Source organism: Sparus aurata, chromosome 18 (assembly GCF_900880675.1).
Source record: "Sparus aurata chromosome 18, fSpaAur1.1, whole genome shotgun sequence".
Classification (NCBI taxonomy): Eukaryota; Metazoa; Chordata; class Actinopteri; order Spariformes; family Sparidae; genus Sparus; species Sparus aurata.
Window position 1 is genome coordinate 20,300,436 of NC_044204.1, and position 17,575 is coordinate 20,318,010.

The 17,575-nt window shown below is 41.2% G+C and overlaps 1 protein-coding gene across 2 annotated transcripts; it reads right to left on the reverse strand.

The window, feature by feature from the left end:
* Positions 1-5,986: 5,986 nt before the first annotated feature.
* On the reverse strand, positions 5,987-16,164 carry dctn4 (dynactin 4). Of its 2 annotated transcripts, XM_030397187.1 has the most exons (14): positions 15,934-16,164; positions 15,134-15,204; positions 14,808-14,986; positions 14,563-14,606; positions 13,889-13,996; positions 13,180-13,200; positions 12,594-12,667; positions 11,182-11,294; positions 10,982-11,091; positions 10,795-10,868; positions 10,094-10,148; positions 9,416-9,523; positions 7,529-7,626; positions 5,987-7,437 (listed from the first exon to the last, which is right to left on the reverse strand). In XM_030397187.1, exons 1-14 carry the CDS (start codon positions 16,066-16,068, stop codon positions 7,218-7,220), a joined length of 1,410 nt encoding a protein of 469 aa, XP_030253047.1. In that variant the 5' UTR covers positions 16,069-16,164; the 3' UTR covers positions 5,987-7,217. The 2 variants fall into 2 exon arrangements, with proteins under 2 accessions (XP_030253047.1, XP_030253048.1); XM_030397188.1 differs by lacking the exon at positions 13,180-13,200.
* Between the last annotated feature and the right edge of the window lie 1,411 nt (positions 16,165-17,575).

The window sequence follows — 17,575 nt, forward strand, 5'->3', positions numbered from 1 at the left end:
TTATTATGCAGGGAATTTAATAAAACCTCAAATGCCAAAATGAGTGTAGCTAATCTTCAAGAATCAAACCACATGTTACATGTAATAAAATGTCTAATGATTAGTAGCACATTTAGTCAGCTAGCTAAGCACACATGGAGTAGACTTACTTAAAAAAACAAACAAAAAATCCACAGTATTGAACAACAAATTCAATGATTACAAACAATAAAAGGATGAAATACCACGGACAAAATACAAGTTTCACAGTAATTAACTAAGTACGTAACAGGATTCATAACATCACAAAACTTTCCTTCAGTCCAGGGAGAAACTGATGCTGCATTCAACACAACTCACAAATCAAAACATTTTCCAACTTCCCACTTGAAACTGTACAAGGCACAGCTTCAAGTGTGCCCATGAGGATTGGGCTGGGAGTCATTTGTAGACTACCGTATTCGTATACAGCAAGTAAATGAAATATTTAGATATGTTGCCAAGTTTAAAAGAGCTTTAAAATAAACTTACCATCATTTTTTCCTCCCCTGTTTCATTTACATACGCAAGGAGAACGCACTGCTGATGGTCGCAGGTATTTGCACGTTCATAGATCTTGACAAAATGGTGGATGTAACATTGACAGTTTAACTATTGAACTGATTAACTGCTGGTTGCAGGATACAACGTTCATGTCACTAAACTACTGCTGTAAATCACAGGTTGTCAACCCTTCTGGCTTTTGACCCACACTTGCCACCTCTCATCACAGCATATGGCCTTCACGCAGTCATAGGCTGTAAGTAATGATTATTTTCCTTTCTCAGATGCGTCCCATTCTATGGATTTTTAAAAGGCCTGGAAGTGCCAAGACTCCACAAGGAAAACAAGCAAAAATTAGAGAAAAGTGAGGGTAAGTAAACAATTCTCCCTGACACGATTATTCATCATTGCTTTAATCATCGTGAGATGCCTTAGGGGCAAACGTCTGCTTTAAATTACATAAATACATCTAATATAGGCTATCTCTTGTGCATTAGAAAGTATCGTTATGGATAAAAATGCATTTACACCCCATGTTGATATAAAAGCATTGAAATCAGTTGTTGTTTACTCACACTGCAGAGCTCCTTCTGCAGGGGCTTTTTATTGTCCTCTAGCCTTTTAAGGGCCTCTCAGCCTGTGCAATGTGCCACTGATAGAGTCTACAACAAATCCCCATCTATAGTTTGACATTTCATATTCCTGCCCTGTAAATCCAATGAAGCTCTCATTGATTCCCACCATTGATTTAACTTAGCCTCTCCTGGGTGAAATACAGCGCTGCTCAGCGATGGGGAACTCGTGTGTGTGTGTGTGTATGTGTGTGTGTGTGTGTGTGTGTGTGTGTGTGTGTGTGTGGGTTTACTGGACGTGGATATACAGTATTTGTGGTGTGGCGGTGGGTCGTGCCGGACTCGGCTTGCGATGGTTTGGCCGCACACCCTGGGACGGCCGCACAGTCGGAAACCAGCCGCATCTGTCTTCTTCAGCATCCATCCACACATTCTCAGCTGCCAGTACGCTATCAGTGGGATCTAATGGGGCTTACAGTAGCTGCCCAAGGTGCCTCCGGCTGTACCATCCACTGTGAGACAACAATAGTACTCCTGCTACAAGCGATGCCCTAATTGAAATCCGTTATTTTATTGAACTTGTATTATTGCTGGCGCGTGGCTGAATGTCTTTGGGGTGTGTAATTCGTTTTGGAAATTAATAAACCTTGTTGAGGTGGATACTTTTAGACCACAGAGCATTGTCTTGTACTGGGCATCACTGAGTGAAGATCTTAGTGTGGCAGGTGCACAAATGTCAGGGGAAAACTCAAGCACTCCTCTGTTTGCTTATTTAAGGAAATAGATGAGTGTCATTTATGTTGCAGTGTGAAATGTCCTGTGACTGGAATTATGTGTCTGTGCAAAGAGACCCAGAGCCCTCTGGAAAGTTCAGGTCTAGGTGTGACTATGGCAGCAAGCTCAAGCTCAAGTTCACCATCAAAGTGTCAGCACAACTCAGCACACTCTGGTGTTCATGCTAGTGAAAATTGACCTTCTTTTAAATTTTTGGAAATACACATAAATGTTTTTTGTCATGGGCAGCAGCCGCTGAAAGGTGCAATATAAAATAATTGGCCTATGTAAGAAAAGGGGGCAGCTTATTAACAATAACTGCTACCAACTGCAGCTTCTGCTAGCTAGTTAGTTCAGTTAGCTGTGCAGCTAGCAGTTCCGACTGGGAGCTCAGGGGCCGGAGGCGTGTTACTGTTTACACTCCTAGCACAGGAGCTTTTGACCAGGATGGGCCAGAGCTAGCTGGATAGCATGCTAGCTTCAGTAGATATTTCTGCAATACAATAAACAGACATCATAATGTCAAAACTGCTATTCATTTGCGTTCTGTTGATAATTTTCGTTAATTGTTGAACATTTACAGCAAAATTCTAAAAAAGTAAAATGCAGAATATCATAATAACAATAAAAGTTTTGACCTTGTGTCAAAGACATCTATGAATTAAAGATATCTATTGAAGCTAGATATTCAGCAAGTCCCTGCCAAAGCTCCTGCACTACAGTGTGAACAACACCAACACGCCCCAGGTGCTCCAAGTTCCCAGTCCAAACCGCTAGCTGCACGGCTAACTGAGCTAACTGGCAAACAGCAGCCAGGAGTATGAATTGGCAAGATAGTCTGTTCTTACATACTGCACCTTTAACTTACCCTAGCATAAAGACAGAAAAGAGCAGGAAAGAAAGCAAATTAGCATATTTCTCAAAATATAGCTACCTTCCCACTGTTGGGGACGGAACCAATTTATCAAATAATATGGTCAAGACTAGGGCTACCAAAAAGTCAATCTTTTCCTTTAAGGGTATTACATCATTCTCTGCACTAGACTAATCCTGCTGGCTGTCTGATTTCAATTATACTCTGGTCTTTCCATGAAGTGGTGGATGCAAACAAAGAGCAGACTTTCAGCCCTCCAGTGTCTTCTGTGATTCCCCTGAGGCCTCACTCTGTGGCACAGGCCTTGGCTCGGGGCGCTGACACTCTTGTGCCCCAACACACGTAATGCACCCGGTGAGCAATTGAGCAAATAACAAATGAAAGCACAGAGCACAGGCCTGTAGTATGAGTCTCTGATGGGGGCCTCGGAGGGGGTGATGGGGGTCAGCTGCTTTCTCAGAGTGATCTTTTTCAACTCAAGGCGTCCAAAGTCAACATTCCAACTAACCTACAGCCATCAGAATGCAGACGGAGAATGAAAGCGAGAGGAAAGGGGGGGTGATTGAGAGAAACATTACAAAAAGGGTACCATAGAGAAAGGGGGAGGGAGTTCCTCTTGAAAAGCTAAGGTTTCACCGGTTTGGCTCTCGCAACTTTGGAAGCCCACATGCCTTCAGTTATTCATCTGGGTAGACATCATCAGTTACCTCTAATTAACCAGATGATGGTCTGGTGAGCCGAAAATGAAGGAGGCGATTAATCACGCTGAGCACCTCAAGGCCTACTGCTCAACATAAGAAAGTGGGATGTAAACGAAATAAGAGCTCCTGGGTCTTTTTGTGCTTCTTCTCCTCACGCCTGCCCAGAAACAGAACGTGTCCAAATTGTTTCTGGGAAGATGTGAAGAGACTCCTCCGAGGATTCATAGCGACAATATCTGTCCACCTGACAGACCTAATGAAGGAGGCCGACCTCATGCATAAACAGTACACACTGTACAGCTGATCCACGACAGTACATAGAGAAATGATAGTAGCGTAGACTTCTAGATGCCATCTTTTTATTAGACGGAGGGAATTTACTGCTACTGTGGAGGTGTAGCTTTTCCTTTTTACTTGCTTGTGTCATGCTTCCTCTGCGGGATGAGTTACTGGCGGTTTGGGCGCTGACGTAATTGCGGGAAAAAGGTCCTGGGTGCAGTCAGACTTGTAATTCAGTGAGGAATTTCTCATCTGGTCAAGGCTGGCCGGGTCTGTCTTTATAAATAAAGATGTGAGTCTTCAAAAGAGGCAAAACAGAGGAAGAGGAAAAAGGAGAGACATGAAAGTCTTTTCACTAAGCCCACTTACTTAGTCGACACTGCTGGAACACCCAGATATTAATTTCTAATCCCCTTAACATGCTCACAGGTCAAATTTCTGTGCTGTTTACAGAATGAGGTTCTGCAAATAAGAACACGCTGATGCCGAGCATGAAATAATTCGAGTCCTGATCCAGGAAAATATTATCCTAACCAGAAGAATGCAGAATTTGTCCTCCAGACAGTGTTTTTTTGGGCATCGTTCAAGCTCTCTTGCTCATGAGTCAGTCGGAGGGGTTTCTGCATAAATTTCCTCTTGCTATACGCGAGTCAGTCATCTTTACTCTCTGTCTCCTCTGTTTATTTAAATTACGGCCACGACTATGTATATACGAGTTCATCTCTTTCAATAAAATATGATATCCCTGGCAGGAAAGCAATCTCCTAGGCAAGTGCAGGTACAACGCACCACTGCTGTGCACTGAGAGTCAGCCACTGCTCTCATCAGCTGTGCTTGAAGTGGGAGTCTGGGCTGTTTCAGTGGCGCGGACCTGCTCCATGTGTGCTTTATTACCTCATCTTCAGCGGTGATTTATGGCGCGCACACAGGCCACTCTCTCTGAGCTGTTTATATCTACTGAAGATAAAAGAAAATCATGGCTTTATTACCCAGGCCGAGTGGGTCTGTTTACACAGCAGACGGGCCTCAGCTGCACCGGGCCCGCATCACACAGATCTGATCTGCCTTTTTCAGAGGCAATAAACCGTCCCATGTGTGCAGAGCATCAGCAAGCAGTGTTAAATGCAAAATGTTATCTGTTGGAACACAAATTCCATTAGTCTACTCCCGCTGTTGACAAGGAGACATTTTATCCTCATGACTCACATCCTGAAGAAGGAGAAGAGAAAAAAAAAACAACCCATCTAGCTGTTCTGGGGTTATTATTAAAATGTCTCTGTCTGGGTTTCAGTGCTTTTTAGCTTCTCAGCCAAACATTAGTGTAATCACATGTACTGTTTTAGCTCGTCGGGTCATTCAAGAGCATACTAAAGAACACATGTCCCTGTGTGCTCTCTTATGTCTCTCCAAAGCTCCTTCCCCTGCAGCTGCTCTGTAAAAACTGTTTGTCCTGCAGCGCCACCCTGTGGGGAGAACCAATACAAAGCTGACGCACAGAGGTAGTTTATTCCAACATACTCCAGACAGCGATGGAATGTAACTAAGTGCTTAGAGTATTTCCATTTTCTGCCATGTTACACCTCCACTCCACTACACTTTGGAGATAAATGTTGTACAGGGTAGAATTACTGTGATTAAGTCATTTGTTGGGGGGTAACTGTACTTTTAAGTCTGTTATTTTACATGTTGCATTACACCAGATAATCTATTTAGTTACTTTTGACATCATTGAGTACTGAGTACAATTTGAATAACATCTAAACCTTTCATCTGCAATTTAATAGAGTAATATTTCAGTAATGTAACTGTACTTGTACTAGAGCACAGCTTGTCAGTGCTCTCTCCACCACTGGTACTTTTTACTCCACCATGTATTGGATAACTTTAGTAACTTGTTACTTTGCAGAGTGCATTTCTGCAGAGCCAGGGTTATGCATTTTAAATGCAATCGGCAATCAGATGTAAAGAAACGTGATAATTCTAGAACTACTGAACATCAGATCTGAAATGAAAATACATTACAGCACATTTCTTCCTATAGGCAACCCAAAGTGTATACATACATGTACATGTATCTGACATATCAGATACTTTGTGTACAAGTGACTGTCACTTTTACCATAGTCATGTTTCAACATTAACATTTAATATTTCATCTTTATTTTTCCTCAAATGTGACTTTTCAGTATTTTTCACTACACTGGACTCAAAGAGCTTTGAAAGTCAAGTCAGCCCAAGAAAAGAAAATAGGTTGAGAGGTGTGCTGCAGTATCACATTAGTTTATTAACCGGTACAGAGGATTAACTGTTGGTTGGAAGGCTCTGTTTTACTAACACACTTGAGACCAAACATGACAGCAGCTTACGATGTTCACCGACAGAGCGGTCAGCAAAGTCTACAAAACAAAACATTGTATATCAGAAAGAAAAAATAATTATAGTGTCTCAATACATTTAAATGATGAACACTTTATTTGTAATTTACAGAGCTTCTTATACATCCTCTCCACAGTGCCAATGCAGGTTTGACTTCAGACTATAGTAAAATTACAGGCAGGTATCACCTTCGACCAAAGAGGAACCTTTCTGATAAGTAAACAGTACAGGATCAGTGATGACATTGTCTAACGTGTGCGATATTCACTATAGTTGAAGCATGCGAGTTAATACGATACTATCGTCTGCAGAAAAAGGATGTTGACGAGGATACGTAAGCGAAAAGCGCAGAGGCGTGTGCTGCACTGTCGGGAGTCGTTCAGATTGTTCTTTTATTATAATTTGTGATTCTGCTCATTGTCGTCATTTATTGTCTACAGTTTCTAAAATCTAGATGTTGTTGTATTAATGTGTACCTCTCACTCTTATCTTTGAACAAAAACTGCTATTTTCTACATAAATTAAAAGCCAATATTTCAAAGCTGATAGATTCAATAAGACCAAACACACAAGTGTTGAGACGGAGGCTGGGAAATTAGAGTTGCTTTGCCATTAAAGGAAATACTGTATGTACAACCGTGATAAATCCTTTTTGACATTCCATCAACGGAAAACACTTGAAACACAAAACATCTTGTAATAAGCAATTACATGAATAGATAAGGTTCTGTTTGCTTTGAATAACCTCACACTAAAAGTGCCTTTTACTGATAGATTGTATAGTGTTTAAGGATGACGATGGTGAAATACAGTACTGTACATGTTCCACATTTCATTTAGTCGCAAACAGAAAACTCATTAAGTGAGGTAAAACGATGAACTTATCAGGTAGGCTATATTGCGTTATGGTTTCATATAGATCTCTAATCACACAATCCCGCTCTGCAATGTAGCCGATGGCGCAACTTACGAGAAAAATGGCTGCATGCCATATAAATCTGAAAAAGATCAATGAGCAGAATCAGAAATCATTTGTGATATTAAATTCATCCCACAGTTTTTACAGAAATTAGTTCAAGGAACCCAACACTATACTGATGGTGAATGGAGTATTTATGTTCAGGGAGCGAGGGGTCCCAGCCTCAGCTCTACATGGTGCGTGAGCCAAATGGCCTCGGTGGTGGGTTCGGCTCCCTCCTCGCTCGGCCTGATGGGAGCCGCGAGGTTGCGGAAGTCGTGTCGGATCTTCAATGAAACCATGACGTCGGCATCCTCTTCTTTCTGAGGGATCACTTTGATGAAGAAACCAATCTTGTTGGATTTCCTGAAGGCAACAACACTGTGGAAGAGACAGAGGGATCAAGTTCATAGTTACCTCATGCTATTAATTCTTTGTGTGTGTGTGTGCGCGCGCGCGCGTATTAACTTACTCAGGGTCATCTTGGAAGTCTTGAGGTTCAGCCAGTTCATCATACTCAGCAGCTGCATCCTTTCCAGCCAACACCAGTTCTTTTGTGGGTACTAGAACCTAAAACACAGTGTCAACATTCAATAAGATTTTTGAAAGTCATATTACTTTTCTGTTTCTTGGCGTGTGAATGTCAGTGTGTATTGACGTTCTGATTCTGTAGGAAAACACAATCCAACAACTCAAAAATGTGTTTGCATACGTCACTTGGCTGTTTGACCTTCACTATACAGAATGATTTATGTTCAGAGTTTGACACAAGGTTGTTTGCACATTGATTCGCTGAAGGAGGAAAGTTTTTCTCTTCGACCTCAAGTCTGAGTACGAGCACGACTCCTTGACTTCATAACCAATTCGGGAAGCCGATCATGTTCCAGTATGCAACTGCGTGCGATTCATGTTGGAAATTGAAGACTTCAGTGCACATGCACAAAGAATAGACTGAGAGACATCTTTTGTTCTGTAGTTAATCTTCTGAAGTGTAAAAAATTTAATTTCCACAGATTCTGGTGTTGCTCAATGAGGAAGAAATAGATGTAACTCAAGAGTTCAATAAAAAGAATGAGAAAAATAAAAGGCATATTAACTTTTTGTGCTTCATATCAGACACAAATTGTTATTTCGTGGGGAGTATTTTCAGATGTTTAACACAGAAACAGTTGATAGAAAGAAAAAAACAAGGGCACAAAATATGTGTATGATCAATTACACAAACATGAAATAAACTATTAGGTTACCATCACAGTACAGATCCAAATAATGTCAATGTAATCCCTTCACAATTTTTTGCTCCGTTGGGTGTCTGACCACAGCTCGAAGCCAAGCCAACCTTGGAAAGTGCTGGTCGATGAAATCGACCAGGCATGGCTGTCACTGCCCTCCAGGTGTTTGAATATCAGATCAAGCAGAATGACGGGACTGCACACTCTGTTTGGCCTTAATGTGAGAGGAAATGGGTCATGAAGATGCTCTGTTTTGGCCAGGAGCTCTTCCTTACCCAGTCCGGCCCATGACTTCATCACTAAAGAGGCCAAGACAAACAGCCCGTAGTCACCGAGAGCCTCGCAGCGGCTGCTGGCAACAGGCAGTTCAGCAGACTGTCTACCATGGGAGCACGGCAGTCTTAGCTGCACGCGTGACAGCTGACAGATGGAGGTAAAAATGGGACACAACTGCTCTGCATATGAGATGATGACAATGCTACCTACTCCACAAGGAACAGGCAGTATGATGCCGCTGAAGTCTCTAAAGCTGGTTGGCAAAAAAATGCAGAATATTTAAGAGCAGGCAGGTGGTAAACACCAGCCACAATCTGTGACTCTGCCTGTTTCTTCTGTACTTCTGCTCCAATCACTCATGTTTTGACACCGTGTGGGGCAGAAGTGCTCCCGAACACACAGCCCTGACATATAATTCATTACCTTACAAAGTAGTTTTTGTAAACAGCTGTGTATCCAACAGACAAGGGACAGTTATCATCCAACTGAAATGTTTTTGACCACCCAACAAATTGAAGTGCAATATTCAGCTCTCTTCCAGCTCGAAATTAGTCTTCATATACTTACTTAGATATCTGATTTTTACATTTCAGATTCAACATTTTCTTCAGGTCTAACTTGAATATAATTAAGTATTGATTTCTTAGCTTCAAGTCTCATTAAAGACAAACAGGCGCAGTCTCTTGTTATCCTGACTGCAAGTCAATGAAAGGCACTCCATTATTCCATTAGTGTTTAAATCATAGTGTCAATGTTTGACAGCCACTGACAGAGTAATGAGTAGTTGTGCAGTAGCCACTACTTGATACTTTCTGTGACAACAAATCAAATGACAAAGTATTGTGAAATACCTTGGCAGTGCTGTTGATGTCATCAGGATCTTCCTCCTCACAGGCAGACAGCGTGACGTGGGTGATGTTCTCCACTGGGTTGGTCAGGGTCAGAAGCACTTGGCTCTCCTAAATAAACAGGATGAGGGAAAAGAGAAGAGTTAGCCCGGAGTCCACTTATACTTCAGTCGCACTGCACAACTTTTGAAGACTTCAGATCTCTGTACAGTTCACACTAACAAGCTCTACTCGAATAACTTGAAGTGAAGGGAGTCTTCACATAACAAGATCTTTCACTAGGAGGAGTCCCCTGGCAAGACTGTTTGGTCTCAAAAGAACTACACTTTGCCACGAAAACATGAAAGAAGTAACAAAACAACAGGCTTTCTGTTTGTGCTTTGATGAGCGGTTAAAAATCAGACAAAAATAAAAGAATATGGGTGAGAGAGTTGGGCGTGAATACGTATTTTTGCCATGAAAACATACAGCTGACTGCGCGTATTGTAAGTACGAAAAGCTAAAAGTACCGAAATGATATGTGTATGCCAGTTTATTCTGATAGATATTTTAATATAGTGCCCCGTGCATACAAATACACACAAGATGATGACTCCACTTATGGAGGTGAAGATTATGAACTGAATGAACACAACATATAACAGATATACTTGACATGACAGAGGCAGTGCACAAACTGACCTTCATGTACCGGAGATTTGGAATGGACATAATTCTCACTTCAGGGATGTAACTCCTGCGGAGGAACGGGCAGAAGGACAATCAACACACCACAACCACATTAATACAAAGTTAAGAGTTTGTCTCACAAGACAACAAACATTTATGTAAAAAAAAAAACATCCTCACACTATTTGTACACTACAGATTACTCCAAACAGTTAACAGATGCAACAGGGTTTATTTTCTAGGACACTGCTTTAGAGGATGTGTGATCTTTGGTTATTTTCCATTTAAAAATGTGAGAAATCTGGCCGGCGCGCAGGTGGAAGAGTGGTTAGCGCGCATGCCACATACGCAGCTGACCCTGGTTCGATTCCGGCTGGAGGTCCTTTGCTGCATGTCACATCCCCTCTCTTTCCCATGTTTCCTATCTGTCTACTGCTTAATAAAGGTGTCTATGCCGGAAAAAATCTCTAAAAAAAAAATTTTTTTAAAATGTGAGAAATCTGTTTAAGATTTAGCTACTTTCAATGAATAATTTCCTGAACATGTGCTCATGTTGCATATTGCACTAGGCTAAAATTAAACTTTGGGGGATCCTAATCTAATTAAACTACATCGAGCTTCAGGCTCCTTTTCATGTTTTTCATTAATTAAAATAAGATAAACATCATCGTGAAAACACATGTTTAGGGCAGAATCTGATTACCGATACTCACACTGCCACCAGCTGAATTTTAAACTTGATTGAAGTGGGATTAAACTCTGGCTTGCTCAGGTTGTGCTCACATTTCTGGAGGAGAAATTTAAGAAAAATAGGAATTATTATCTTAATGTGCATCTACATGAAGACAACAGTTGTTAATTGAAACGGGAGAGTAAAAAAACCCCTGCAGTGGTACGGACCCTGCAGCGAAGAGAGCGCTTCATCAGGAGGTGTTTGTGTCTGGGGTGGAGCTGAGACGCTCCTGCAGGCTGGAAGTCGGGCTGCAGAAGCCTCTGACGCAGCGTGGTCACTGGGAGGACACAATGAAACTTGAATTCAAGTCCACCTGAATTATTAGTTAAAACAACAGCATTGATGAGCGGGCTCCAATCAAACTTACCCTCTGGTAAGCTGATGGGCCTGGTATAACAATCCTCAGGCAGGGGTTCCACTTCATCAAGGGCCTGGGCTGGTTCAATGCTGATCTCCTTCTGGTCTTCACCCTCTTTAAGGCTGGTGAAGACACAAATACTGCCATCAACAATCTGCCCTGTCTCCTATAAAAATGTCATTAATGTGAACTGAATGCTGGCTACACAGGTATAGTGAGATTTCCTACGACTCAGGCCACATACACATTACAACAAAGCTACTTACAGTGCAGCTGCTTTGGGGAGTTTTGGCACATTAACTATAAAAAAAAAAAAAAAAACCCTACAGATATCTTACATTGCCAGCAAGCATGTTCCAAGCATAAAGTAAGGCTTTAGACCCAGTCAGGAAATGTAGATAGGCTAGACATTTTCAGCAGCCTCCATAACCCAGTTTTCATTCTCAATTTAACATTTCAGGTTTGACAGACACACATTCTCAGGAGAGCACAAGTCTATTTGGGTCTGTCAATAGCCAGATGTTTTGACAAGCCAGCCAAACATGCTTCATAGGAGAAAATGTTGAACTGTGAAAGATACACGGTGCGTACATCCTGCCTGTTCGGTATTGGTACAACTCTCAACAGGGATGAGAAGGAAGCTCCGGAAAAAGATGATGTGTTTAATTCAGAATGTTATAGGAAAAAGTTATGACCTCTTCTGGATGCAGTTTGCTGAGGAAGATGATATATGGTGGCTTACATCACATCTATAAATGTAGGCATGAGACTTCTATGTGCATATGTTGTTTTCATATGTTGTTATAAATCAGATTATTGTATCCTCAGCCACTCATAGGATGCACGTTTTAGACTTTAAAAAGATACGTTTGAGAAGTTGGTGTTGGTGCCTTCAAGGAACTTTGACATGCAACACTTAACTACTGTACAGCTACCTTTTTTAAAACACATTTACATAATCATTTTCATGATGTCCTGACCTGCTTTACATTTGTCTCCTGCATCTGACAGCATACTTTGTCAGAACACCACCTTTTGTCAACCAATTATTAATTTTCAGCTGTGAGGCAGGGTCCTTGAATGCATCTCGCTGGTCAAAGTTAAAAATGGTCTTCGCTCAAAACTGCATTACTACAAAGTGATGATGTCACTTTGAAAATAAATAAATAAGGGTGACTAACTGTTCACTGTGATGAATTATATATGTGTCTCAAGCCAAGTTTCAAGGCTCTGTTAATTTGTTTCCTTGGCACACTGGAATTAATGAAACAGTGGCTGCTGGAAAGTAAGAAATCCATTTATCTAAGTCACCAATAATATGTATGTATACTGGATGTGAACATGGAAAACCGTGGTCCTAAACCTAGTTTTACAAGTGCAAAGCAGGAGCAATTTGCAGTATATGACAAAAGACAACTCACGAAAGGCCTGCCAGGCTTGATATGGGAGCTCCAGACCTCTGCCTCTGCAGTCTGGTTCCAAGGCCATATTTTTCCTGAGTGAATTTATTGGACAAAAAAACAAGATCAGTTTCAGTCTGGGAAAATGAATGGAGGATTTAAGAGAATTTATGAAGTTATCAAATCTAAAACCATTTTTCTACACGGCTACTTTTATCTCGGCAGCTATGACAACTTTTAAAAGACAAAAATGGAAAGAAATGGTACTTGACATTTCGATAAAAAATAAATAAGCCAATAACTATTTAATCTGGTAAGAACCACCAACGCGAGCCTTTCTGCCCAGGGTAGAGGGAGAGTATCAGCTGAAAGTTGAGGACTTGCTATGAAACCGATTTTGATCTGGTTACACAAAGTCTTGCACTTCTTCTCTCCCGCTAATCGAGATAAAGGCTCCCATTGTGTGGATATCAGTCTCATTTATCCAAGGAGACATTCATGTGATCTGTGAGGTCACTCAGTAACAGATTAGACAGGGACAGAGATAAAGAGAAGACAGCACTACTGTAAAGATGAGACTACCCAAGTTGTGAAAAATACAACTCACCACCACATGAATAGTGTGTTGCTGGGGGGTAAAAACCAAAAATTTCAGAGTGCATAAGCAAAGGAAAAAAAGAGAGAACAAAGAACCAGGTGAAACCCAAGCGATTTAGCAAACATTAGTGGCATTTGGTGACATGCAGTAACAGCAACAGAAATGCATCAGTGATGGAAAACAACGGCAGGACGTCACAGTGTTCCAGTGTTTAAAAATGGCTCCAATACTCAACAGGAAAGATTGGTTTGCATTACTGGATGTTAATTATTGTAAAAGCAGAATGCAGGAAGTGTAAACTATACCCCAAGAAGCTCTAGAAGCATGAAGACCATGTCCACACCAGGGGAACTGAATATGCAAATGTAGATTATATTCTGTTTTCAGCCAGAATAAACTGGTGTTTTTCTGTTGCTTTCAAATATGGATGGAAAAAATTTCAGAGAAAACTTATGAAGCTTTCATATTCCTTTTCCTATGTATAGACATGGTTTCAATCTTGCACTGCAACCAAACACATATAGCAAATTATTCCTTCCTGCTTCGATTAAAGGCGAGCTAAAATCTAAAAATTCATATCACTGCCGTTTCAAACAGGACCTGTACATTCTGTAACGTTACAGTGAGACAACGGCTGCTTGGCATTTAAAAAGGTTAAAGAAGACGGTATGGTGACATTCTTGAAAAGGCTGAACTGGACTCAGAGGGAGCAGAGTACCGAGAATGCCAATGGCATGCACTGTCGTCTCCTGGCCAACTTCTTCCGGTCTCTCTCCTGCTTCTCTCTGTGGGCCAGCTGCTGGTAATACTCGATCAGCTTGTTGATCTGTAGGGTGGGAAAAAAAGAAAAGAAAACCATCCAGGGACTGATCGTCTATGCTTTCTGTATTTTTATAAAACAAGAGAATCAACGAAAATTTGAACCAGGGTAATCCGAACCCTCACCCACAGTACAGCACACACTGATTTTACATGTGATGTACTTCAAAGTAACAACAATCGATGGCGGCTTTACAGGTTAAAAACTGTTGTACTCCCTCAAAACAACATGTTAACAGTATTCAAATTAACTTAAGAAATGTGCACAGTAATGTAATGTAATGCACTTTCCCACACTTTACCACTTAAGTCAAGTTAAGTTAGAAGGTGTTAAGGTGCACAAAAGTACAATTAATTAGCTTAACTACTAATATATTGTGATGAATTGAAAAAGAAGCACTTAAATTCGGTGGCCTCAGCATCTATGCATGCAGTTGTCTTTTGCCTCTGGTCGGCTGTTTGTGGGTGACACTTATTCAGAAAACATCTACTCAGAAACAAGTTATGCCTCATCAGGAACCATGTGAGCAACTCATGAGAATTCAAATGACCACGGGGGGGGGGAAAACTTACCCGCTGAGTGTGAGGGTTCTCTGGCTCTTGCCATCCACCGCTGGCTGCAGTGAACAAAATTCACAAAAACACCAGATTAAGACAGGCAAAAGAAACAAATATAACAAATAACAGCTTTCTTAATGAATATCTGTGGACCTACAGCAGGACTGTGACACATAACAGTGTTTTTATACTGTTTATGCTTCTTACTGCTTTGTAGAGTTAAAGTGCTGTAAATATGGCCGCATTACATAAGCACCCACCAACTGATTTGTCAGCCATTCCCACATCCCTGGAGGTCCAGCGACAAAAGCCACAGGCCAGGTAGTAGGCCTTCTTCATGGCCGTCTTCGTGGGGTCATCAGGCAGAGGAGCCGGGATGTTGGTGGCCCGAGTGGACAGTGTGTGCATGCAACATGGGCAGTCGAAACAATTCGCACACCTGTGGTAAAGATACAGGTAATCAAGAATTACAGAATGGACAATAGTGACATAAATAAGATGAAGTAAGGAGACCACAAATACAACAGTGACCTGCAGGACTACTGTTTACTGTAAATATCCAACTTTCTCTATAGATCAGTCTCACCTGTTCTTTTTAAGCTTTGCCTCTGCAGATGGCATATTCTCCAGACAGCTTGGACAATAGTGGGAGTCCACCTGGGGTACAAGAGAGGGGTCAGTGTGTTTGTTTTAAAACCCTGGCTTCCCAATTACTGGGTAATCACAGTGTTTTGCTAACTGCTACATAGATAACAGCGAATGTCATTGATTATCGTTATTATTTATTTAGGCAGTGTTGTACAATGACCAAGTGAGGTACAAATTCTGCTTTTGTGATGCAAGATGGATGGTTAATCGTATGAAGTGTCAGTAATCACGTATTTACAAAGACAAATCAGTGACTGGTGATACGAGGTTGCAATATGAACAGCCTAGCTAAATCAGTCTGGGTGTGGTGTCCTTAACTGTTAGCGACGTTAACAAGCCGTATTTAGACAGTGATGGACAATGTGGTGGACTAATGTTAAAATAGAAATATTTTTGTTGTTAGACACGCTGCTCATATTCTTGATATATGAGCAAATCGAATACTTTAACGTCAAGCTCAAAGAGTAGCAAGAGCTTGCTAGCTTGTTGGCCCATCAGCGCTGAGCTCGCACATAACGCCAACTCCGACGGAAGTTAAACATCATTCGCAGCCAATGACATTAGGAGATTGTAGGAAATAACCTTGATTGACAGGCAGCTGAGCCATACAGAGCGCGAGGTGCTTAAACTAATCCCGCCTACCTGTCAAAGCTGCTAGCAAGCCGGCTAACAACAAAGTAGCCGCTGACAAAGCTAACAGCTAGCTTGTCAAAACCAGAGGATAATACGTTCACGTACCTCGTGAGACACACATTCCAGAGACCGTAGCTCACTACAGTAACGACAGAAATACAGCTGAGATAAAGGTGCTCTGATCTTTTTCTCTCCACGAACCAGATAGACGACTCTATCTGGCTGCAGAAGGGACGCCATCTCTAACCGGAGCAGCAGCCGAGTCCGTGGGCTCACTGACTGCACTGCTAGCCTGGATGTCACCGCTAGTTGTCTGGTCTCTGAGGAAACAGAGCGCGCTCAATGTCGACCTCATGTGGTCCACACGTGGAACTGCAAGCCCCACACCCAAAACGGGATTACTGAATAGGTTTACTGGGCATATGTTTAGGGGACTAAGTGGTCAGGGGCCTCCAAAGCCCCTTAAGGGCTTTAAGACAATATAATATGAATCACAAGTTTACTACAGTTTTCTGTCATGTATACAAAGAGAGAAATGTCTCTCTTAGTAATCTATATTCTTTATGACACATTGTCCTCTTGTGTTAGACTTTTGAATTGCTTGTTCTTATAGGAATTAAATGAAACAGAAGACGTTTGTGTAAGAAAGATATATATGAGCTACAAAAATAAACTGTATTAATTAAAGGTTAATTGTTAGTCTCTGAGGACAATATGATATGATTGATGAACCTTTTTTCTTCATCTCTCTGCATAACTATTCGAAGATCCATTTAAAAATGACAAACCGGATATTGCAATAATACACAATATTAAAGATTATCTTTACAACAAGCACCTTCTCGATTTTTTGTCTGCTGTTTGTGGAGATGGGTGTACATATGGTTATGTTCTGGCAAGAAGCTCCAGAAAGTACTTAGACAACCTATATTCATATCTAGTATAAAATAGGCAAAGAAGTTGCAGTGCAGTTTTCTCCCAACAGCAACACTTAACATCAGAAATGTCTCTGAAGGACATCAAGTAGACACAAAATGCCCATAAGAGCCACAGGTGCAATACATAATGGGATCTCTTCTGTGTCGGTGCCCAGGGGGCCCATTGTTTTATAATCCATCCATGCCCACACCAAACTTATTTAGCATGAAAACCCTGCAACATCTTCTAAACTCCGATCATGATTTGTGCAAATCCTGGTGAATAAAAATGTAACTGTGAAAGTTGTTGTTACAGTTGTTCCATTCTGGAATAGTACCCCGAGAAGTAGCTCCAGTAGTCACTGTAGACTGAACAAATTCACACATTTAAACTGACCAGTCAGCAATAACACATTTGAAATTTTTTGCAGTGATGCATATAAAACCACTTCTTGCTATCTGGAAATTAGTAAAAGTGAGAATGTTACAAAACTAACAGAAGAGTAAGTTAATATCTAACAACAGGTCTGGCTGCACAGACAGTGTGTATTTCAGATGAATGGAAATAGATACAATAACTGACCAAATTCAGATGCCTACTCAAAAAGCATACTAAGATCATCTTTTACTTCCTTGTAGTCACATTGTTTTTTTCAATTGATTCTAATCTTTTTTTTTTCGTCATTTTGTCTTTAATTATGTCCCCTTGCTGCAAAAACACAGACCTGAAGTAAACACTGTGTAAAATCACCATCAATGAGCAGCTCTAACAGGCCTGGAAAGAGCCCGTCAGCCACCTACAGGGCATATGGCCGAGTACCAGCTCACCA

Excerpts from the sequence above, each read along its gene's own strand:
- dctn4 (XM_030397187.1), bottom strand. The coding sequence starts at position 16,068 with ATGGCGTCCCTTCTGCAGCCAGATAGAGTCGTCTATCTGGTTCGTGGA. Across the intron at positions 12,668-13,179 it reads AACACACTATTCATGTGGTG|GAAAAATATGGCCTTGGAAC; the intron begins GTGAGTTGTATT and ends AAATTCACTCAG. Across the intron at positions 10,149-10,794 it reads AAAATTCAGCTGGTGGCAGT|GAGTTACATCCCTGAAGTGA; the intron begins GTGAGTATCGGT and ends GTTCCTCCGCAG.